Source organism: Mesocricetus auratus, unplaced genomic scaffold, assembly GCF_017639785.1.
Source record: "Mesocricetus auratus isolate SY011 unplaced genomic scaffold, BCM_Maur_2.0 Super-Scaffold_6730, whole genome shotgun sequence".
Taxonomy (NCBI): domain Eukaryota; kingdom Metazoa; phylum Chordata; class Mammalia; order Rodentia; family Cricetidae; genus Mesocricetus; species Mesocricetus auratus.
In genome coordinates, this window is record NW_024429184.1 from 24,794,919 (window position 1) to 24,821,073 (window position 26,155).

At 37.5% G+C, this 26,155-nt stretch overlaps 1 protein-coding gene across 4 annotated transcripts in view; it reads right to left on the minus strand.

Annotated features, from left to right (window-relative positions):
* Rngtt (RNA guanylyltransferase and 5'-phosphatase) overlaps positions 1–26,155 on the minus strand; it is a 186,412-nt gene that overhangs the window by 68,056 nt on the left and 92,201 nt on the right. For all 4 annotated transcript variants that reach the window (XM_040740422.1, XM_005080835.4, XM_040740421.1 and 1 more), the window contains one exon: positions 22,030–22,130. In XM_040740422.1, coding sequence (XP_040596356.1) covers positions 22,030–22,130 — 101 coding nt within the window. The remainder of the gene's footprint in view (positions 1–22,029; positions 22,131–26,155) is intronic.

Consider the following 26,155-nt stretch of genomic DNA (forward strand, 5'->3'; position numbering starts at 1 on the left):
GATCACTTTCATGGCTTAAAGTAGAAAGCAGCCCTTTGAATTAACAAACAGCCCTGCCTTAATATTATCAGCACATTCTTGTGTTCAACTAAAGTAACTGTTAACTGGATAGATTGTAAAGACGTTGAAGGAACTTTGTGTCTAGATAAAAAGTTCATAGAAAAGAATCTGGGCTACAAATTCATTTTACCTTTCCTCTGAGGATCAGTTTGCAACACATTTAGAAGCAATTAACATTAGAGTAGAACTATTTTAATTATTACAGATTTAGAAGTAACAGAAACTCAGGTGATTTTAAGAATTTTGCTTATAAGGCAGATATATTTCTGTAGTGATATATTATTTATGATTTATCTAAGTTTTCCTGAGAATTCAGAAAGCAAATTGAGCCACAAGAAATAGAAGTCCGGCACATACCTTTAATCTCAGCAGCCAGAAGCTAGGAGGTGGTGGTACACACCTTAAATCCTAGTACTCAGGATTAAGAGGTAGACAGATGCATGAGTCCAATGCCACCCAGATCTACACAAAAGTGAATAGCTCACACCTTTAATCCCAACATTAGGGAAGTATGTAAGACAAAAGCAAGATCTCCTTCGGTCACACTGAGGAGAGGCAGCAGTTTGAGACTTGGTGAAGAGTTCATGTGGGGATCAGCACAAGCCTGAGCTAGAGATGAGAGCTAGTGGCCAGCTGCTTTGCTTTTCTGATATTCAGCTTAAAGTCTGAACCCCAAAATCTGATTCTGGGTCATTTATTTATTCATGTTACATAGCTCTATGAGCTCAAGGCCAGCTTGATCTATACAACCTTGTCTCAAACTCAAACACACACACCCCTACTTTGGTCAACAAACAAAAGATAATAACACAGAACCTCAATACTACAAAAACTGTAACATTTCAGAACAAAATAAAATGATGCATGTTTTTATACACACTAAAAACATAACAGTCCATCAGAAAGTAAACTAAGTAAAGTATGTTGACACACACCTTTAATCCCAACATTCAAGAGGCAGAGGCAGAAGATCTCTGAGTTTTGAGGCAATCTCGGTGTACATAATAAGTTAGTTCAGAGCCAACCAGGGCAATATAGTGAGACCCCATATGAAAACACAGAAACAAACAAAAAACCACAAGAGAAAGCATAACAAACTTTGAGCTGTCCCACCTGCAACAGTACTAATCTTAAATTACCCAAACATATCAGATCAGCTTAAAAATCTATCAAGATTTTACATACTAGGCTGATGATGGGAAATCTTGAAATGTCAGTTTAACTCCCTTTTACTGGAAAGTGCTGGCAAAGTTTTTACATTCTCTCTCTCTCTCTCTCTCTCTCTCTCTCTCTCTCTCTCTTTTCTGTGTGTGTGTGAGAGTGAGTGTAAATATAAAATAGATATGTATAAATATTTTATATTGATGATAGATAGACAGACAGTGTTAGTTTCTTAGCTTTTCTTTTGTTTTCTTGCTAAAATCTCTTCTAAAACTTCTGAGTACTTTTCCAGATTGAAACTTTTCTTTATTCAAGAATTTTTTAATTTCTATTTTTTCCCCATTTTGACAGCTAAGAAGTGTGGTTACAAGATCAGTAAAGGATATTTTGAAGATGAATCAACTATAAATGGACAGCATTTGCAGAAACAGTCTACTCTGAGAAAGTTGACTCATTGTAGGGTTTGTAGATGCTTTCTGATAAGGCTATTCTGAGGATGTGAAAAGCTGACCATGGAGAGGCGAACTTCTAACTGTGGTGCTTATTAACTGCGCAATGATAGGCAATTCATTTAAGCCCCATTTACTCACTGTATTTTGTAAGATATATTAGAAAACATACTTCACAGAGATGTTTTGAGTATTAAGTAAAATAAATATACATGGTGAGTCTGTTTAAATTGAACTACATTAAAAAGCCAGCACATCAATCTCATTATCAGGGAAGGGTATTTAAGGTAACCTCTCCACTCTTGCTTATATTGCCAGTTGGTATCATCCTTGTAGATTTCTGAAATTTCACTAGTGCCAGATCTCTCCTCAAACCTATATTAGTTCCCTCCATTATGGTATCTCTCATACTGCTCTCCTCTATTGTTCCTGCAACTCAACCCTCCTGCTCCCCCATTTCCTCCTCTCCCCTCCACTCCTGCCCTCACCCCCATGCTCCCAACCTGCTCAGGAGATCCTGTCCCATTCCCCTTCTCTAGGATACTATACATGTCTCTCTTAGGGTCCTCCCTGTTTCCCAGACTCTCTGGCGGTGGGATTGTAGACTGGCAATCCCCTGATCAATGCCTAAAATCCATATATGAGTGAGTACATACCATGTTTGTCTTTGATGACTACCTCCTTATATGCCATCCTAGATCCCCCTGGGGAAGGGAGGGAGAGGGAGCTGGGATTGACATGTAAAACAAGCTTGTTTCTAATTTAAAGAAAAAATTAAAAAATTAAAAGCTAGTATATATTCTAAAAAATATGTATTTACTAAGGAAGAAAAATTAGTCACGTCATATGAAATATTGGAGCTTGTAGTCAATGATAACATTGTTTAAAATTAATTTTAAGCAGGCTCTTATAGATTAGCCTTAAACTCACATCATTCTTCTGTTTCAGATCCCCATGTGCTGTTATTAAAGTCATGAATCAGCTATCATGCACATTTTAAGGGCTTAACATTATAGTCTTGTTAGAATCCACACAGTACATACAGGTCTGATATGTGAAAAACAAAGACTAGAGAAGCAGGTGGCCAAAGGGAACCCAGAAACTCACTGACATAATTAGCAAAGATGAATTCTAGACTAGTGGGTTTTTCAAATCTTACAATCCAGATTTTTAAAAAAGATCATTCAGGGTCATCTAATTCTTTCATTCTTTGGTTTTTATTTAATCACACATTCACAAAGAGGCCTTCTGATGACTGATCAAGTTTCCACAACAGTCAGATTAAAAGTATAAATAGCAGTTTAGTATCTACGCATATGTGAATATTAGTAAAGATGTTGTAAATCAGAACTGATAATTATAAAAGCAAAAATAAGTAAAACTATGAACTTACACAATTATGGACTTACACAAACATTATACTGGCTAATCTAACTACTAAAGACTTTTAACTGGTAACGGTTTCATATTTTAAGATTCTTTTAACCATCTGCCATTTAATAAGAATTTGTCCTAGATGGAAATGGTAATGTATGTCTGTGAAGCACTTTAGAGGCTGAAGCAGGAAGACTGCCATGGGTTTATGGTCATCTGGGTAAAACCCTGTATCAAAAAGAAATATAACCTGAAAAAAATAAAAGGGAATGATGAGACTTTTTAAATGAATTAATTAAACTTAATTTAATGAATAAATTAAAGGCATGGGCTAGCACTTGAATGGCAGAGACAGGCGACCTTTATATATGGGTGTGAGGCTAGTCTAGTCAGTAAGTTCTAGACCAGCTAGGACTACATAGTAAGACTTGTTCCAAACACAGAAACAGACTTACAATATCAAGTTTCCAGTAAAGTGTCTAATACATGGCAGGTGATCGATCAATGGCTACTTGATATACAGTCTAAAGGAAATCAAAGGAATATTTTTAAAAAGTAACCTCAGAAGCTAGTGTGCTCTTTTCCGTGAATAATAAAAGGAAATTATATGAAAATAACTTTGCCATAAAATATTGATACATAAGTAGGGTGTGAGGATGTACACCTTTAATCCTGACATTCAAAAGGAAGAGGCAAGAGGATGTCTGTGAATTCCCACCAGTTGAGTCTAGACACCAACTTCAGCTCTCTCAAAGTCAACAAACAAATTAAAAAAAAAATCCAAAGTTTCAACCACAAGCTACACAAGGTAAAGAAAACCCGAGTATCGGGAAGCCTAAAGGATTTGTATAAAAAGACAGTGAATGACTTATAAGTACAAATACAAAGCTCAGCAGAATTCCAAAATTCTCCCTTGATTTAGTTTTGGAAAAACAAAGGTATTCATGAGAAATTCAAAAACATTCTTATATTATATGCTTAGCTGGTAGTAAAACATCTGAAATCATCTTGGCAATGTAGCCAACAAACACTTGCAGATGTTCTGATTATAGTGAAGTGGCCAGGGTTAATTATCTCTAGGATGAAACTTGAATATTCCACTTCATTTCCTTGTGTGTGATTATGCTTATAGTGCTAACAAGCTCCAAACCTTTACTTTCTAGCGAGTAATATTTAAAATAGTTGATAAGTTTGATATGTCTAAGACTAGAATCTGCTTACAGAATCTGATGTAAATTATAGGGACCGAAGTCAGGTGGGCTACAGAAAGAAAAGGTAAGTCAGGGCTTCAGTTAACTACCCAAGTTATTATTTCCCTTGATTCCAAAATCATTTAAAACAAACAAACAGCAAGCATCATTAAACAAGTTTTAGGATTGGTAAAAACACTGATCATATCACCATGGAACTAACACCATCACTAAACAGGTCATCAATGCACTGAAAAGTCTGTACTGGGTGGTAAACTGAGGTAAGACAACATGTTGTTTCTAACATCAGATTAATTTTATATAATTTTTGTATTTTATTGTATAAGATATAATCTTTAACAGGCTATGAACAGTAGCTAATAAATAAAAGACATTGATAAATTTATCACATAATTTAGAGATTAAATTATTCTTTAAATATAATTCTATCATAATACCTGGAAATGTTCTCAATTACTTTCCTAGGTGAAAATATAAGCTAGTCAAACAAATATCAAAGATTAAAGTAAAATCAAACAAATTCCTAGATCTACAAGTCACAAATAAATATGCACAGTTCCTACAGATGGCCTCTAACCTGTACATGATACCATGAAGTGTGCCAAATAGCTTTTAAAATTTTTTCAAAGTTACAAACATGTAGATATTCATCTAAAAATATCAAAAAACACGTTCAATGTCAACGGCCTAAATAAAAGACTGAATTAGAAAACTCAAGACTTAGATTAATCCCAGCACTAAGGAAGCAGAGGCAGATGTCAAGGCTAGCCTGGCCTACATGAAGCAGTTGGGGCTACTCAGAAAAACCCTGTCTCAAAGAAACAAAATAAAACAAAACCAAAAAAACAAGAAGGAAGAGGGAGGGAGGGAGGGAGGGAGGGAGGGAGGGAGGGAGGGAGGGAGGGAGGGAGGGAGGGAGGGGGAAACCACTTTAAATATAAGATGCAAATAAATTAAAAATAAAAGGATAGAGCTGGGCAGTAGTGGCACACACCTTTAATTCCAGCACTTGGAAGTTAGAGGCCTGAGTTCATGTCTAGTCTGGTCTACAGATTTAGTTCCAGGACGGCCAAGGCTACACAGTGTCTCGAACCCCCCCCCCCATGGATGGATGAATGAATGGATGGATGGATGGATGGGTGGATGGATGGATGGGGCCCACAAAATGGCTTAGAGAGTGAAAGCATCTGTTGTAAGTCCAGGTGTGGAGGTCAGGAGTAGTTTGAGTCTATCATAATCCACAGAGAGTTCCAGTCCTGTTATTATCCACCCATGAGGTCGGAGACATGTAAACTGACACAGGTAGATATAAAAGGAAGTGAAGGAAGAAGGAACCTCCCCTTTTTTTCCTGGAAGCCAGCCATGCTTCTAACTCCTGGTCTGTGCGACTCTCTCCCTCTCTCTCTCTCTGGTAAATAAATATATTGTTTTCCATATATGGCATCGAATATCGTTATATTGTACAAGCTTGAAAAACTGTCAATCATCAGAAACCGGATACAACACACTCCATAAATAAATATTGTCCTCTGACTTCCACATGGTACATACATACACAAAAATAAGTTTTTAAAGTAAATAAATAAAATGTATGGAGAAATGAAGCAAGAGAACACTTCTGAAGAAAGCTGGAGTACCGACACTAATTTCAAAGGAAGTAGATTTCAGAGCAGAAAATTGCCAGAGAAAGAGAAAGGCATTATAAAAAGATAGAGGGGCCAATTCTTCAAGAAGACAAAACATGCTAAATGTGTGCCTTAACTGGTATGGTGATGCATGTCTGTAATCCTAGCACTCAGGAAGCAGAAGCAGAAGCAGACTTAGACTGGGCCATATGAGTCTGTCTCAAAAGTAACAAAGTTTAAAAATAAAAACAAAAATGATAACCAAAATATATGTGCCCAAAATTAGAACTTCAGAGTAAAACAAGAGCATCAACACATTGAAACAAAAATTAATAAAACAAAAAGCAAAAGACACCAATTCTACAATCACACTGCCATAAGTCTCAACACCCAAGGGTACCACAGAGCAGAAGACTGCTCAATTGGAAAATTTTCAAAATTCTCTTTTTAGTGATTCATGGATCTAAGGTAAGAAAAATGAAGCATTTGTAAATAGCAACATCGGTCAACTAGAAGTAACAAGTACAGATTACATTCGGTAACAGAAAACGTGGTTTCCAAAATTCATATGGAACATTTTCCAAGAAAGAATATGTTCTGACCATAAAAACACAGTAACATTATTAACAAAGGTGATCTATGTTTTCAGACCATTATTAAATCTGAGCAGAAATCAATAATGAAAGACTACTGGAAAACCCCCAAATATCTGAAATTTAAACAACATACTTCAAATTAATATGGAAATAAAAGGCTAAAGAAAAAAATTAAAATATTTTTCATTAAAATAAAGACATAATTTATCAAAATTTATGAGATGTATTAAAGGCAGTATGTCTTAGTTGGAGTTTCTATTGCCCTGATAAAACACAATGACCAAAAACCACTTGGAGAGGGAAAAAAATGTTTCAACTTAAAGATTGAAGTTCACCATTCAGGGAAGCCAGAGCAGGAACCTGGAAGGAGCTGAAGCAGAAACCACAAAAAAGTGGCTCCTGATCTTACACACACACACAATAATTTTTTTAAAAGTTAACTGAAAAGAATACTATAAAGGAAAAGCAGCTAAAACCCACAATAAGGTGTCACTTCACCCATTAAAGTGGTTATCATCAATATGGAAAACAGGAAGCAGTAAAAAAATATGGAAATTCTTCCAAACAGTAAGTATATAGAACTCCCACATGACTTATCTATTTCACTCCTGGGCATACCCAGAGAACTCCAAACCCTATCCACCAATGAAATAATTTTTTAACTTTAAAGAGGGAGGTATATAGATAATAGACATGTTAATCATTAAAAAGAGGACATAAAGCTAATTGTTTTTCTAGTTTTAGGCCTGACAGATTTTTTTTTCAGGTTTTGGTGGACAGGTACATAAAAATGTTTGGATAGTGAAATGTAAACTCCAGTGTGAAGCTCCAAAGCTTCAGAATTACTATATTTTAAGTGTATAGAAGTTCACTGTAATGTATAGGCTTGGGGTTATGTTATATGCAAGTTCTTTTACAAAATTGTTTTAAAGAATTAAAAAGTATATAAATAAATGTATAGAATGACATAGATCCTAAAAGGAGAAATGGGTAATCTAACAAGATACACTATGGATGTAGGCTGAATGTGTAGACACTATCGATGCAACTGAGAAGACCCTAAGCAGTTCAGGGTTATTTTATTGTCTAACACAAAAAAAAAACACATGCAGTGGGTTGGTCACCAAGAGACACAGATAGGCAAAGGAACTGTTAAGCAAATGACACCAAAACTTAGAAGTTTGGAAATTTTTTGTTCTATACAAACTATAAAACCTAGGAGTATTGACAGAACACTAAAGATATGACTGGGTTATTTGCTTGATAAGAGATGATGGAATTACAGCAGTAGAAACATGCCCAGTGTGGATAAAAGGGGATAGGGTAGGAATGAAGTTGGTGAGGTCATTCTACAGGATGGTACTGTAGCACAACCAAGTTAAGAAAATGTGTTAGTTTCTACCTCAACCTCATGGGCTTGGGCTGGTTGGCCCACCTGCACGGTTTCAATAAGCCATGCTGCTGCTACTGCTGGTTAGTGAACTACAGAGACCTGTTTGCTTCAGTCTCCACACTACTAGGATTATAAACCCACAGCATTGCACTGGCTTCCTAAGTTCTGGGGGTGAAAGTCAGGTCCTCATGCTTACATGTTAAGCACTTTACAAAAGGAGCTAACTCCTGTGCCCAAGAAATATATCCTCCTGCCCCTCTTTCTTTGGCTTTTTTGAGACAGGGTTTCTCTGTGTAACCTTGGCTATCCTGAACTCTGTAGTCTAGATTGGTCCAGATTCGTTTTGAACTCAAGAAATCTGCCTGCCCTGCCTCCCAAACACTGAGATTAAACGTGTGCACCACCACTCTTGGTTAATCCTCTCTCTCAATAAACATTTCTAAATGGTAACTTCTAGTCAGCTCCTTTTCCATACCTGCCAAGCTCTCTTCTATAATGCCAACATACCAGAATTTGCTGAAGCCAGCATTAGATTTTTTAAAAATCCAGCATTTTCATAAAGGTGGACTATATATTTAAGAGCTGGGAAACCATAGAAAAGAAAAGTCACAAAAACTGTCCTCTAGCCTTCATATGCAACACACACACACACACACACACACACACACACACACACACACACGGGCAGGCGGGGGGGGGGGTCAGGGATGCATTAATAAAATTTTAAAGGGGAAAATGATATCAGGAGAGAAGAGAGAAGCATCCACCAAGCTGCATGCATAGGACAAAAACCTGTGAGATGAGGGAAAACTATTTCTTTATCTACATCTCCTTATCAGAGACACCAGTAAGAAGTGGTCTCCCAAAAGAGTATAGCTTGATGCTGTGATTGATAAGATAGCACCTGAATACAGTTTTTGGTGCCAGGTTCAAAGCATTACATTATCAAGTAATTCATCAACGAGGCGCTCCATCATTAACACCAAAGCTGATACACTTCTCCCCTATCTCTGCCCACCCTTGCTATGATGTGATCCTGTGCTCCGTTTGATCTGTTGCGCTCCTTGACTTACCTTCACCTCCTTCATCTCTTTTTGCTCCTACCAGGATGTATTAACAACTGATCCTTTACTCCACCTTGCCTAAAAATCATTAACTCTCTAAGGTAAGTCTTAATTCCCTGGATCTATCACAATCAAGATCTGGTCTACTTTATTCAAATCTCTATTCCCATGAACTCCATGATCACAGCAAAGCTTTGTGCTCTCTTGCCCCCTACATTTTGTTTTTTCACTTCCAACATATTTATAAGGATCTTTTCAACCAAATCACCTTTACTTTGTATTGTCTATTTATTTTTATATATTCTAAGATACAGAATTGTGTCTGGGCATCTGTAGTATTATATTCACAGCAGCAGTCTAACATTTTTCCATACTAACACTTATTTGTATTTACTGTCCTACACCATTCATTCCTTCAGGCTGGGTAGATGTGTCTTTTTATGTCCTGTACATAACAATACACTGATGGTTCTCAATGGGTACTTAATGAATAGTAATAACTCAGCTATAACTAGCATCTCTACTAACACTAAAGTTTGAAAGACAAGCAGGAATAGTAATTTTTTCTTATTCACAAATTATATCCTGAAACAGATGAAAAGGTCTTTGTTCCTTAGTAATGAATTCATGTAATTTACAGTTAATTTATTCTAAATCCCCTTGAGACCATTAGCAGCCCTATAATTCCTATAATGAATGCACACTTAAATGTCCATGAAATTTTTAAATATAAATAAAATATATTAATGAGAATACTAGTGAAAAGAGAGAAATTTTATATCTAAGGCACTTGTGTAACTACAATTGGCCAAGTAAAACTCAACTTTAATACAACTTGTCATTCTTAAGCAAATTCATGAAAAGTGTAATTTTTTTAGAAAATGCAGACTACGCTTCTTTTGATGAGTGAAAGATGATTCTGTGAGCTGAAGTAGATTTTGTTTATCAATATGAGTATAAAGTATCTTTCAATAGATACCCTAACCCTCAAGTTGACAGATGTTTCTAATTAAAAGAACACAAGGCAGTAATTTCATAAAAACACAATAGTTAAATCTGTAATGTTCTTACCAGACAACACTATTGTGGTAAACACGTGCCTAAAAACCAACGCCTAAGTTCTTACTGTAGTGAAACACAAGTTCTTATGATAAATATATATTTTTTTAAACAAAGGTCATAAATAGCAGAGATCAATATAACAAAATTAAAGTACTAGAAACTACTAACTCCACCACTGTACATAGTCTTGCAAAAATCTTGAATTATAACTGTCCCTATTACCCCTTTATTAAGGACCTGGCAGTCTAGCTTGCTAAGAGACTTTTCTGATGTACACAAAGAATAAAGCAAGCCTCTCTAATCCCCCCCATACACTCTCCCCTGAGACTCAGACCTTGATATGAGTTCCATTTCCTAGAGATAAAAGGCCTGCATTAACAATGATGTGCCCTTTCTTTTCATAATAAATTTCCATATTTATATTTTGAAGCTGTCATGTGTTAGAGGATATTAAATATCTTCTCATTATGACTAACTCTTTAAGCCAAAATAAATGATTTCATTCAACACAGACATTGAAAATTAAATGAATATAATTATATCACTAATTATTTTGAAACTATTTTAATAATTAAAGCTATTTAACCTATTCTTGATTTTATGTTAGTAATGCACAGTGTTTAAAAAACTCAAATCTCTTTTCCTTTTATCCTTAAGATATAAGCAAGAATTTGAACTTGGAGTATATAATAACTAAAATATGACTTTGGGTCAAAGTTTAATAAACCAAAACCAGCTTAATCTTTAAATTCCATATTCAATCATATCAAACATAAGCCACTAGACTAAAACATGGTTTCACTTCACTAAGATTATTCTAACAACTGTGTTTGTAGTAAGCTAGTGTAATGCCACAGAAAATTCTTTACCCCTTTAAAAAATTAGACAAAAATGTTTTAGGAATAAATAGAACTTTCAAGGCCAATATACAAAATAGCTTGGTTTGGATGATCTAAAGATTTATGGTAATCCAAAAGAAATCGCCGAAATTCTAAAACCTAACGACTAGGAACAGGGGGGCTGGATGGATGGCTCAAAGGTTAAGAGCACTGACTGCTCTTCCAAAGGTCCTGAGCTCTATTCCCAGCAATCCAACTGGCAACTCACAACCATCTGTAATGAGATCTGGTGCCCTCTTCTGGCCTGCAGGCATACATGCAGACAGAACATTGTATACATAATAAATAAATCTCTTTAAAAAATAAAAGACTAGGAACAGAATTGTATTTAAGATAACTTACAGGGAAGAAGGAAGAGTAAAAAGTATGAGTGAAAGCAGTATCAAGATTAACAGATCTAGCCGGGCCATGGTGGCGCATGCCTTTAATCCCAGCACTCGGGAGGCAGAGACAGGCGGATCTCTGTGAGTTCGAGGCCAGGCTGGACTGACAGCCTCCAAAACAATACAGAGAAACCCTGTCTTGTAAAAACCAAAAAAAAAAAAAAAAAAGATTAACAGATCTAAAAATCGTTTGCACAGAAAGACTAGAAGCCTTTCCTCACCTAGGTATCTTGTCATGGATGTTGATGATATGAAAATGTCCTACATGCGCCATGCACCTTCTTAACCCAGGGTTTCTGGCCTTTACTTCAGGACACATGCCTGCTCCTATTTTGGGGAATGTTTTCACTGACCCTCTGGATAGTCCACTCAATTCTCTCTGGTCCCCTTCCTTCTTGCAGCTGCGCTGCTGGATATGGCAGCTTTAATGAACCTTAACTGAAAAGGCACAGCTAGAAAGAAACTCCTCCTCTTCTCCTGTCTTCCAGATTTCCGGGCTTGCCGGTTTTTCTATGAAAATTTAGAAAATGGTTCCCAAACTTACTTAAGAACAAGGGCAAGTTTTAGGAGTGTGTTCATCACTTCTACCAATGAGTGTGTGCGGGAAGCGTGGAGGGAGGGGTCCCAAAGATAGAACTCAGGTCCAAATGCACTTGGCCACAAACACCGTTATACACTGAGCCACCTCACTGGTTCTGCTTTTAAATTCTTTTATTAATGAGACTAAGAACCCACAAAAGGGAACCCAAATTCTCCCCAGTAACATTTGGATTTTTATTTAAAAAAAAATCAATCAGTGAAATGTTTTATAAGATAATCTTTTATTTCCCTGAAACACTAAGAACATTATACTTTGATATAAATTAAATTTTGTTAGCAGCATTCTTAGTTCTTAGAATGATTTTCTAAATGGACTCAGAAGAAAACTTGACAACAATTTTAATGGACTTTGAGAGAAAACCAACAGGGCAGGCATGCTATAGATCACAGCAGTTGCAGGGAAGAGAAAGGAGACAGAAAGAGGAAGGCATGCTTTTTGAGGTATAGTTGGAAAACCCGGGTAGGTTCAGCAATAGAAAAGTACATCTTCAAGCTTGCAGACAGTGAGACAGTGAGACAGTCAGGGCAAACAGGCATAGAATTTGGGGCACTGTATAAAAAAGGGAGAAAGGAAAGAAAAGGCTATGTTTTCTAAGTTTGAACTCAGAAAGCAATCAGACTTGCTTGCAGTGAGGATCTGTACAAACAGCATCGGGAAGGGGCTACTATAAGTATGTGTCTCGTTATTTGTAGAGCTATTTCTCCCATCTCTGTAACATGTCTTTAAATATCGTATCATGACTCTTGAAGATACAATTTGGAGAGAGGGGGTTCTCTGTCCAGGTAACTGACAGGCCCATTTGATTAACTCTTAAGTGAAAGGGAAAAAAGTGTAACTTTCTGATTTTGATAGGGCACTTCATAGTCTATACACAAAGGTTTTACTTTGAACTAGGAGGCACACAGGAAAAATCCAAGATTCAGTAATGCTGGTATTTGTAAACCTCTCTGTTAGAGAGTGAGAAAAGTAAAAAATATCACCACAAATCTCAAAGACAAGACTGACTACTTGACCAAAAGAGTAAACTAAACTTTGAAACAACCATGTTTTCTTTTCCTATACCGTCTGCTAGAGCAGATGAAAAAGAGAGCTGGGATGCTAATCAACATTCTAGTCTACATTCTCCTAGTACAGACTACCACCATTTAGAGGACTTAACAACTAGATGAGCACCAATCAAAAGACAGAATACTGACCAGTATCCCACAAGGAAACAAACACAGGTGACATGTCAGCAAAGCACTTGCTTTTACAGTGTGAGAACCTAAATTCAAATGTCCAGAATCTACGCAATGAAGGTGGAGCTTGCTGGTCACTTAGTCTACTTGGTGTAGTTCAATGTTGATACCTTATTTATACTCTTAATAAAGCTTGTCTGAAGATCAGAGGGCAGAGCTAGCCACTAGCTAGCTAACCATAGAGATCTGGAGGTCTGTAGGTGATGGCTGGGTGAAGAGAGGGATATGAGCAGGATGAGGCAGGAATTCAGGCTCTTTTCAATCTAAGGATTTCATAAAGGTAAGAGATCTAGTGGCTGGCTGTTCTGCTTCTCTGGTCTTTAAACTTTCACCCTTTAATATCTGACTCCCAGCTTTTATTATTAAGACCTATTAGAACTCATGTTACACAGTCCCATGTCATTGAAAGACCTGATATAAACACAAAACAGAAGGTACCTAAAGACACCTCAGATTGTCCTCTGACCTCCATATATACATACATGCATATTCCTGTACACATGTACCCACACAAAACATGCACACAAAAGAAACTTCAAGAATTTCATCAAAGTAAGATAAGATTGACCTTCCAGGAACAGATAAGCAACAATTCAGATTAATAGTCTATATCTGTACCTAAGACAAAAATATTCCAAAGAACAAATATCTCTGAGTAAGAAATGAGAAATGAAGGAAACTAGGAGACAGTGCATCTTAGAACATACAAATGCTCTTAAATTTAAATTGGAAAATGGTAAGCTGACTGGAAATGTATACTAAGGTTTTTTTTTAATTAAATATACTCATGGCTTTAAAAGAAAATCAAAAAGTAACTAAAATAAAATAAATGCTGGGCATTGTGCCACTTACCTTTAATCACAATAGTTCAGGAGCAAAGGCAGACAGATCTCTGATTTCAAGGTCAGCCTAGTCTACCCAGAGAGCTCTAGGTTAGCCAGAACTACACATTAAGACCTTGTCTTAAGCATGGGAGTGGGGGGTAAGGGGCTAGATAGATAGCCTGGCAGCAGTTGCTGCTCTTGCAGAAGGAACTGTGATTCTTCTCAAGCACACATATCATGTAGCTCACAACTTCCTGTAACACCATTCCAAAAGATACAAAGTCCTCTTCCGGCTTCTGAGGGCAGGCCACAACAGATAAGCAAGCAAATATTCCACGCTCGTTTGCAGGTGCACGTACACATGTGTGCACGCATGCACACACACACCAATAAATTTTAAAATGAAGTACAGTGCCAGTCACACTAGCTATTCTTTAAATAATAGAGAGGGTTTTTTTTATTTTAAAAGAAAACCTACTACATAGCCTAAAACAAAATAACTGTGAACTATATAGTTCCTGGGGAATGGGGGTAGAGATGGATGTGGGTTCAAGGCTAAGAACTTCAATGATACAGGGAATTAGAATATTGAAGAAGGCCATATCAAGAGCTAACCTAACTTGATCTATTTTAATCCTTAAATACCCATTTACTGCTTATCTCAAGTGTGTTTAACATCCCTGTAACAATTTCATAAGTTTTTTGGGGGGAATACAAGAACAAATCTATACCTTCCACCATCCCAAAAGCTAAGAATATCATCAGATAGCATCTGAGGCCTATAGCAGAAGTTTTTCTGGTTTGCTATAAGCTGCCTACCTAATATAACCACCAATATATCTGAAAAGTGTGGTAAGTTATGACTCTCATGTTTCTGTTACTATAAAAAAAAACTTAACAACTGTTACAACTGTAAAATATAGTATTTGGTATAGCCTGAATCTGTGTTCCTGGACCATGATGTCATACTTGGTTCCAGAATAAACCATCTCTTATTCATTAGAGGTGAAAACTGGGCTTTTTTTTTAAATCTACAGTGTCTTATTTTTCTATTGCTGTGATGAGGCACCATGACCAAAGCAACATAAAAAGAAGAAAATTTAAAAAAGTATTTAATGTGGGGCTCACAGTTCCCGAGGGTTAGAGTCTATGACTAGGGAGCATTGTGGCCGACAGGCAGGCCTGGTGCTAAGGCAATAGCTGAAAGCTTGTATCTTGAAACACAACCAAAAGACAGAGAGAACACAACAGGAATGGCATAGAGTCTTCTGAAACCTAAGAAGTCTACCCAGAGTGACACGTCTCCTCCAGCAAGGCCACATCTCCTGATTCTTCCCAAACAGTTCTACCAATTAAGGACCAATCATTCAAATATGAGCCTATTATCATTCAAATTACCGTATAAACTAAGGCTTTAGTTACACTTACAAGGGCTGTTTGAGGACAAGGTGGTAGTAAATTTTGTAACAAAGTATAGTGGGAAGTAGAAATGAAAATAAAAGCAATGCTAAGACTTCTTGATTAGAAGGGAAAGCAAAGTCTTAAGAGCTCCAGGTATGATGCAGAACAGTGAGTAGTAGGGAAAGAGCTGTTCTCTTACTTTCAAAGACTAAAGAGATATGCATCTAATTATTAGTACAGGGAAGGAAAAGATACCATTAACTTAATGGAAAGTTCATATAAGTTCCAAGTAAATATGAAGGAAAAAGCAACTAACACCAATGTGATCACATACTTTTTAAAGGTCAGGTTATAAAAAGAAAACAATAAAAACAAAGTAGAAGGAATAAAGGACATACCTTGGCACACTGATTCTAAACAGAACTTCTTAAATTATCTTGTTAAAGATAAGAGGAAGGTCAGCAAGATGGCTCAACAGGTAAAGTCACTCAAAGCCTGACAATCTGAGCTCAAGCTCTGGTACCCACACAGACACATAGACTTCTTGTGAGCACTTACACGCATATAAATAAATAAGTAAATGCCATTTTTAAAAAGGCAAGAGGCTGAGACCAATGAGCTGGGCTTAACAGGTAAAAGAACACCATGCCCAAATTCCACCCTGTATCTCACACAAAGGTTGAAGGAGAGAGCCAACTCCAGATTGATTCTGATATTCACATGAGCTGAGTCATATATACACTTGCATTCAAAATGGTTTTAAAATTTATATAAGGGGATGGAGAGATGGATCAGTAGTTAAGAACATTTGCTGCTTTTCCAGAGGACCTGAATTTGGTTCCTAGCACCAAGATGGCTCACAACTTGTAAGGAATACGGACATGTAAGGAGTGAGCATGAGTCTTGTGAAACCTCAAAGCCCACTCAGAGTACACATCTCTAACAAGACCACACCTCCTAATCCTTCCCAAACAGTTCTACCAGTTCAGGAAAAACCATTCAAATACATGAGCCTATGGGGGCCATTGTTATTCAAACCACCATATACACTAAGGTTTTATTTACATTTACAAGGACTCATAAGCGGCCACTGGGCAAGATAACAATACATCCCCTTGTAACTCCAGCTCCAAGGAGTCCAACATTTCTGGCTCCAGGCACCTACTCATACACACGTTCACACACACACACACACACACACACACACACACACACACACACACACACACACACTTAAAAATAAACAATAAATTCTAATTTAAAAAACCTCCAAAACTTTCAAAAGTATATAGAGGCCAAACACATTTTCACAAACACACTTTTGGAATAGGAGTTAGCTCTATAAGCAGTATGGAGCATGAGCTCCTGGTAAATTATAAACTAGACATAATCTGAAAACAAGAAAGGAAATGACTTAACCATTAGCCTACAGAAAGAGTAAAATGAGCTCAAGAAGATAAAAGGCAAAGTGACCAAAGCATATAACCACTCTCTTGACTAAACAAGCAACTTACAATCACCTCTCAGTTCCTATGAGTCACTCAAAGGGTATGTAAACCACACTGGTTAGGTCTACAATACACTCAAAGGATCAATCCCAATAAAGATTACCCCAGTCCCTCTATGTTCCCATCTTAAGACTCAAAAGATGCCCCTGGGCAACATGGTACAGTATTCTCCCTCTTTAGGACACCCCATCTACTCAAGAGTTTTTCTCATTTTTTCTGCAATAAATCTATATTCACATCTTCCCTATGTTCTTTTAGCTTTATCAGACGTGAGACAACAAATTTTGGAGCCACTGACATGGGGGCTTTGGCAACTGTAATATTCTGGCACTTTAGCTCACTAAGAGCTGAGAGAGGCTCTCTCACTCTCAAAGAACATATGTCATTCCAAAAGTCTTAGATTTAATGCTTAGAAGGGGGAAAAATCTCTGGATTATAAACAAATTATACTTTGCCACATTGTTTTTTAAAGCTAAAATGGCAAATCAGAGAAACACAACCCTAACTGGTTACTGATCTCAAATGGGGACTTCCCTAGCCCATCAGCCAAAGGTTCAAGTTGAACACTAGTTCCTGTTAAGCCTGCTGCCCTCTTGAAAGCTCAAAAAAGTAGCCTTCCTATTTTCGTATAAAAGGTAACATTGACTGGAGACAGAGTTCACTACAGGATGCTAAATGTTACAATTTCAACCTGTACACAAAGATGTGTCAACCAGTGCTAAAGAGACATGAAGGTCCACTGCTTTCTGACTGCATCTGAGGCCTGTTCTATCAGAAGGAATCCATGCATGGCACTGTAAATCTAGTCAAAGCCCTATGGCTCAGATGGGAAGTCACAGGTCTTAGTGTGGAAACTACTACTACTGTTTTGCTAAGTGGGCATGTACAATTACAGAGATTACTTCTCTCAAAGTCAATCAGAGAAGCATCTTTGTGCAGTGAGTGTTAAGATTCATAACTGGTCTGAGTAGGTGACTACTGAATGCTTTAAATAGGAAATTTAGGACAACAACTCAAGACTCAGAGAACATATAACAGGGGTATAAAGAATGGAGGAGTACTGAGAAATACTGGTTTTTGAACACAACATGTTTGAACTTGTGAATCTCCAGCAGTTATAGTTACTTGCACAAGACTAGCACCAGTCAGCGTTCCAATAGGAACACAAGAGGGTCTCATTAGGTTCAACCCCTGGCTGAGGAGCTACTGGCAATGGATGGTTGCTAGTGGATGGGGAATCATTTTGTTCCAGAGTGTGGCCAATGAGTTATAAAAAAATTAAGAAAAAAAAAAGAGGAGGAGGAGGAAGAGTGTTAAAAGGAGGAGGTATTGGTTATGGAAAGGTCAAGAAAGTGAGGAAAGAAGAATCTAGGTTGATTATGATCAAGGCATATTATATACTTACACACACACACACACACACACACACACACACACACCACCCTTTATATGGCAATCACTAAACATTCTTTATAATACCACTGATGGTACTATAATCTCCAACTTCCACATCTTCAAGTAATTTAAAGTATAATAAAATTAAAACTGTTGGGCATTCATTTCCAAAGAAGTGAGAATAAAGATTACAACAAAATAAAGGCTTGCCCATACACAGTTTATCACTAGCTATATCCTTACTGACAATATTTTATAATATCCTGAATATTTTACCAATATAGTGCTTTACTTAGGACAGTAACTCTAGTTCAAGCAAGCATAAAAAGCAAAACTAATTGAAAACTCAATTTTTAAGTAACTATGAGCAAAAAAACATTACAACAGTGAGGACATTGTACGGAGAGGTTAAGACAGGGTTTCTCTACGTACCCCTGACTTTTCTGGAAGTCGCTATGTAGAACAGGCTGGCCTTTAACTCACAGAGATTATCTGCTTCTGTTTCCTGAGTGCTGGGATTAAAGGTGTGTGTCATCGTGCCCAATGCAGAGGACATTTATGCACACAAAGTAAAGCATTATTGCTATTGAGCCTATGTTTCTTATCTTCTACTGAACAAATATTATGTAAGAAACATCCCTGAGCCTCTTCATAGGCAGAAGCCAGATCCCTCTTAAAGAAGGACCCTGCAACTGTCACAAGTATGCAATATAAACTGAAAGTGACGAGCTACAATCACAGACTGTATCTGGCCTGAAAACTAGCTTTAGAAATAAAACTTCATTGAAAGCACAACCATGTTCCTGAAGAGATTTAGACTATGCTATTCTCCCTTCAAAACAGACATATTGGTAGCAACTGAGCTGCCGTATAACATTAGACATAACCTCACTTTTGCAGTTAAAATTTATCACATAACATTTTTTACATGGAAAAAACATTTGGCTATCAAATATTTCATGTAACAAATGTTACCATGTAATATTTCATATCATCATTTTAAATTGACACCTGTCTTAAATAAACTAAGTACCTATACTGATTACCTCAAATACATTAAAAAGGTCACATTAAAACAGTGACATTTGACCCATTTCTATTAATCTACGTATTTTCCACATGATCTTGGGCTTACCAGTGATGCCCAGCACCCTTTCTTCCTTGGCAACTACATAGCATCTCTCTCGCCACTCACTCTCTACATCCCTCTTCCCAGAATTCCTCTAGTCCGGTAGCCCTGCCTATTTCCTTCCTGACTAGATCCTGCCTGTCCATAGGTCAAACAGCATTATTCATCAACTGGTAAGAGAAACATATATTCACAGCATATACGACATCCCCATCACATGTAGGTTACACATATAGAGATTTAGACACTCACACATACACATAAAAGGGAAATACATCTTTTTAAAAAAATCTTACTTTCCAAGACCAGATATGGCAGTTCACACCTATAAAATCTCAGCATTAAGGAGGCTGAGAGAGGCTCTCCATTAGTTCTAGGGCAGCCTGACTAGAGAAAAAGCAAAGCAAAGCAAAATGTAAGTGTCCAAACAATCATAAACATCTGCTTTTTGAAAAATGGTCCCACCAGAATAATCTCCATCATGCAATATTTCTGAAGTGAAATGGTCTTCCATAAGTCTCCATTCTTGCTTACCGGAGTGCAGCCTCCACAGGTAAACAGAATGTTAATATACCAGACGTTACATCAGGGGAAAAAAAAATACTTGACTCAATATTTACCAAACACTTAGAAAAAAATAAGGTATTTTCATAAACAGTCTCCCAATCATACAGGTGTATGTTTGTATATACAACCTGTTCCCATAGTCTAAAATTACCTATAAGGAGCAGGTTAGATGGCTTAGCAAATTTTTGCACCAACGCTTGATAACCTGCTAACACACATTTGAGGAACTGACTTCTACAAGTTACCCTCTGAAAACTGTACATACATACACACACACACACACACACAGAGAGAGAGAGAGAGAGAGAGAGAGAGAGAGAGAGAGAGAGAGAGAGAGAGAGAGAGAGAGAGAGAGAGAGAGAGAGAGAGAGATTACCTATCCATGAATTAGTAACAGACAGAGAGTCCTAATATAAACTCTGGAGCCAGAGAAAGAAAATTATTCCTTAATTTTTGCTATTGAGTACAGTGGCAAATTAAGTCACACAAAGTATAAACTATTAAACAATTTAACTTTAAAAGTAGCATTAATGCACATTATTAACCAATGGCCTTTCTTTACTTAGGATTCACTACATTACACAACAACCCTTTTTGAATATTTGTATTTTCTTAAAAGACTAGTTCTTAATCTTTTGAGTCTGGACTTTTGCAATCAATAATATGGCCTTGTCGCCATTATCTAAAGGTGCATCTATACTTTACTTTGACAGACATAACAAATTTCAATGGCATGCCCCGAAAACTTTATCCCTTTGCTATCATTATCCTATTTATTTCCTCTTTATTTTTCCTCAATTAAACAGTTCCTATTTTGCTGTATTTGCTTTAAGTTTTTTTTTTAACTTATGAAAAAAAGTTGAAAAAAACAAGGTTTTGAAATACAATTAACACTCATTCTCTGTAGTCTTTTGCCTTTTTGGACTCTTTGGGGGCCCACCAGCCAGTTCCCAAATAAATCATCACACTAGTGATTTACTTAGTTAGTTATGAATGTCCAACCTTAGCTTGGCAGGATTCTAGGCGGATTTTCTTAAATTACCTCGTGTATCTTTTCCCTGTGGGCTTTTATCTTTCTTAATCCTACTATCTTCCTTTCCTCCTTACTCCACGGCTGGCTGGGTGGCTGGCCCCTCAAGTCCTCCTCTCATTTTCTTGCTGCTCCTTCCTTGTTTCTCCTTCTATTCACACTCTCTGCTTGCCAGCCCCACCCATCCATGCTTCTGCTTTGCTATTGGCTGTTCAGCTCTTTATCAGACCATCAGTTGTTTCAGACAGGCAAAGAATCACAGCTTCACAGAGTTAAATAAATGCAGCATAAACAAAAGTCACCCACCTTAGAATAATATTCTACCACAATTCACACTAAAGCATCCTTTACAATGAGTCAACAGTAATCATAGGCAGTAAATAAAAAGTGAGTATTATGAAATATGTAGGTAAAAAATGAAAAATTTCCCCTAATAAAGTATAGACCAAAGCCCCAAAGGAAAAAAACCCCACTGATTCAGTGCCTATGATTATAAGACCAATGATGAAATTATTTTTAGTAACATCAATATTTTATATTGAAAACTTTTAATAAAGTTTTGTCAACAGTCTTAAGCATATACAAAAAGTAAATGATATGTGAAAGAGATACATACATAAAATATAGAATATTTTACTTTCATTTTTTAGAGTAATGTAAACTAGTTTATAAACAGTAAAGTTTTATATGAAATTTGATTTCATGCAAATCAGTCAGAGGGTGGAGTGAAACCTCATGAACATATGCTCATAATCCCAAGACTTGGGAAGCAACAAGATCCTGAGTTTAAGATTACCTGGGGCTACAAAACAAGATCAGATTTTAAAAACTAAACAAAACAGGTAGTGGTGGTGGTCCATGCCTTCAATCTCAGCACTTGGGAAGCAGAAGCAGTTGGAGCTCTGTGTGTATGAGACTAGCCTGGTCTACAAAGTGAGTTTCAGGACAACCAGAGCTGCTACACAGAGAAACTCTGTCTCAAAAGGAAAAACAAAAACAAACAAACAAACAAAAAAACCCTAAGCAAAATCCCTATTTGGGCCTGGAGTACACACTTACCCTTCTCCTCCCATCCTTGTTATCTTAAGTCGAAAATCCACAGAGTTTAGACTGGGAGGTTTCCATTTCAAAATATCATCACATCGACCAGGTTTATATTTCTAAAGTGAATTAAAATAAAAGCAATAATTAGAAGATAAAATTTAGGATTCAATTCACTAAGTATAGTATTACTTTTTATTAAGCAGCATTGCTATTTTTTAGTTTCATTTTGGTTTTTAAATTACATTTATTTGTTTGTTTATGTGTATGGAGATGGGAGTTCACATGCCACGGTTCATGTATGGTAATCAGACAAGATTTGCAGGATGTTGAGTCTCATTTTAGACAAAAGTCAGCATTTCCTCAGGAACTTGAAAAGACATTTTATTGCTAAAAGGAATCATTCTTACCTGTGGCAAAAAAGGACATAAGGCTTCCCCATTAACCTATGCCTGAGGTGCCTGTTTAACTATCAACACACACACTGGCTACCAGTCTCTCTCAACATCACCAATACCCACTACAGAGTCATCTGGCTAGCATACCCACCCCCTAACCTCAACCTCTCCAGCTGATGAGCATCCCTCCCTTCTCCCCAAAGCTTCTCTTCCCTATATAACCCAGCTATTTTAGCAATGTGGGTTCTTGGCCTCTTGGTCTCCTGACTCTCTCCTGGCCTAGTAGCCTCCCTTTTTCCTCTCTCTTCTCTTCCTTTCTCACAGCCGCCCCCACCTCATGTTAAGTCTGGACTCCTCTGCTATAAGCCGCAAGATCACACAGTAATTATACAGCCATCTTTATCAAGAGATAACTCAAATGAATTAGGATTCTTCTGATGGATAAACCAATACAAAAGCTGTACTTGGCATTATAATCTTGTGACTGAACTGGCTGTTTCTATCTATAGATTCTTCCTATAACTTATTCCTTTCTGTAACAAACTTGGATTTACTTCCCACAGTTTAGCACTACCGGATCATTTACTGGGAACAACTTCTCCCATGCACTTGGAGTTTACTGATGTTATGTGTAAAACCTGTTCTCCATAACAGGTCCTCGTTTACTGATTACATTCCTTAGCTATGTGTGAGACCTGTTTCCCACTATCAGGTAGGTCCTTGTTCCCCTCTCCACTGTCACTGCAGAGATCTGCCTTCCTGCAATTACCTTATTGACAGATATTTGGTCAGTGTTCAGGGCCCAGGCAAAAGCATCATATCTAAGACATTTCCAGATACCCAAGGACACAGAATTACTACATACCCAAAGTTGTTGATTCATAGCTGCATAGATGGATAAGCATGCCCCATATTTACCTTACTGGCAGATAGAGAAACTATAACCTACACTAACCCTGCACTAAAAGATGCTCAAGCTTCTTGTATTAACTCAAGATTTTAGATCAGAGATCTACTGTTCCTCTTGTTTCCCCTGAGAAGATAAAGACAAAGGTAATCAGCCCATTTGCTCATCCTCAGGGAGAAGTAACCTCCCCTGTAGGCCTGTGCTGCCACTGAGGCCAGAGCATTGGAAGGCACCAGGTTTTGTTTCTTGTGAAAATTAAACTCAGACCCTAAGCAATTGATGCTAAAAGTTTCTCCTAGCAGTTTTAATATATTGCTCTCTGTGTAAATCTCATCTGCCTTACTGACCCTGAGAAACTCAAGCCTCACATTATATTGTAAAAAGAACTACTGTTGCAATTTTACATATACACCTGCAACCTCAAGAACTGGGAAGAAATAGACAGAAAACAGACAAAGAAACAGAACATCAAGAGAGAAGGAGATCAAAAGAAGAAAGGAACATGCAGAGGAGCAACTGTGAGTCAATCCTTTTCCCATAGATTTTTAGTTCCTTCACTTACTTGTAGTTCCTTTTGTTGAACCCTGAGTGAAAACGCTAGAAGGTGAACTTTTAAAGTTTTCCACAATCTTCCAGAAGCCTCTGGCTGAATTCTCCATATATATATATACATATATATATGTATATATATATATATAATTTCCCTTCAAGGGACTCAGCCACTCCACAAGAAGCTGCTGATTCAACTCGCCTAGGGTATGTATGGACCATTTGTTTCTGCTGGTTTCTGCTGCCCATCAAATTTGACTCCGAATTCTAGAGCCCAACTCTTCATCTGCCTGTTTCCTCTACCTACTCAAACCCATTTGCCTCTCATCTATTCTGTAAGTGTCTCTCTGGCTACTTACCATAGCCTGCTACATCTTCCTGGGGCATCTCTTTATCCCCTCCATGTGACCACACCTCTTTTTAAAGACGCTTACCCATCTCCTTCCATCAGAACCCTCCCTTTCCCCAAAAGCCTCTCCTGGTCCCCATAGGAGCTGCCATCTCCTCCTCTTTAGCTGCTCTCTCCTCTCCTATTCTTCTGAGTGTCACCCTGAAGCTGTCTGCTTTGTCTACTAATACTACAAAAGTCACATTATTGTGTCAGAATGCTCCTCTCACCCTACTGATCTTGATTAAGAAGATCTAGAAAAACTACTCAGTCCTACTGAGTTCTTGGTTTTTCATTGTATCTCCTTTTTTAGACTAAGGAAGCAACAGCAGGTCTCCAAAATACTTTGGATTAGTATGAATTTTTGTATAATGGTGAATTTCTAAAGTTATAAAGTTATAATCATGTTAATAGTAATTAACTAAAGACAGACATCTAGCCCGTTAGCAAGATTAGACTTCTTTTTCTGAACTTTCATAAACAAGAGTATGCCATTTTGTATGGAGGGCAAAAGGTCATCAATGAGCACATAAGATTGATATCTCTCTGTGTTAGTAATACAAGATAAGAAAATCAAGTTCAGAAAAGATGTGGCAGGCCATCAATCTATAATTATATGAAGCCCAAGGAACCTCCCCTTATTTTTGCTTTCCTAGTGCTAGAATTACAAGCAAGTGCCACTATACCCGGCCAGTTGTTGTTTTGTAGGTTCTGAGTAAACTGAACCCCAGTCTTCATGTATTTATACCAAGTACTTCACTGAGTCACCTCTCCATGCTAATGTCGTTGTTGCTGCTGCTGTTATTGTTTTTTTTTTTTTTTTTTTGAGACAAGGTACCAAGAAGGTCAGTATGGCCTCAAAATTCACTATGTAGCTGTGGATTACCTTGAACTCCTGAGCCCGTTCCCACTTCCCAAAAGCTGGGATCGTGAGCCATTTTCCTTTTTTTTGGGGGGGGGGGGCTTCGGGATAGGAGTGAGACGGGACTGGTGTAGAACTCATTATGTAGCCAAAGCTGACCTTGAATTGACAACAATACTCTTGGTTCAACTCCCTGAGTGCTAAAATTAAATGATGCACCAACACACCCACTTTCTGTGCATCTTCTTAACAATTTATCTTTCTTTCATCTCTCTTCATTGATTTTTTTTTAAAGGATACTGTGGATGTTTAAACACAGGGCCTCTCAGATGCTAACTCCCAACAATGACGTGCCTCCCCCTCTTCCAAATCTGTTTACTTTTCATTTTGAGGTAAAAGTCCTACTAAATTGCCTAAACTGGCCTTCACTTTTGGTATTCCTGCCTTAGGCTCCAGAGAATCTAAGATTACAGGCCTGAGCCACCTAGACTGCCTTTAACACCTTCAAACCAGAGCAATCACACACACAGAAAAAGTACATGGATCTTACATAAACATCTGGGTGACTTACCGCAAAAGGAACTCAGCCATCCAACTGCTCAGGACACAGACCATGGATGGTACCCTCAGTTCTTTCCTGAGCATTCCTCCTGGCCCCTCTCAGAATCGTAACTACTTTGCTCACATCGTAAGGTATTGTCTTGGGTAGGTTTCCACCGCAGTGATGAAGACCATACATAACACAGAGTAACTGAGGAGGGAGGGTTTACCTCACCCTACACTTGAGCTAGCAGTTCCTCTCTGAGGAGAACCAACACAGCACCTGGTGCAGAAGCCATGGGGGCGGGGGACGCTGCTTACTGGCTTGCTCAGTCCATTTCCGTCATTGGAGACTAGGCTCTTTAAAATCATGTAATTTGTGGAGTTTACCCCTGTTTAAGAGATATTTTCCTAATATAAAGTCATTAGAATTTTCTACTATGTGTTCTTACAGTTTTAATTATTTTTGGGTAGATGATCCATTTCTTATTTCTTTCTAT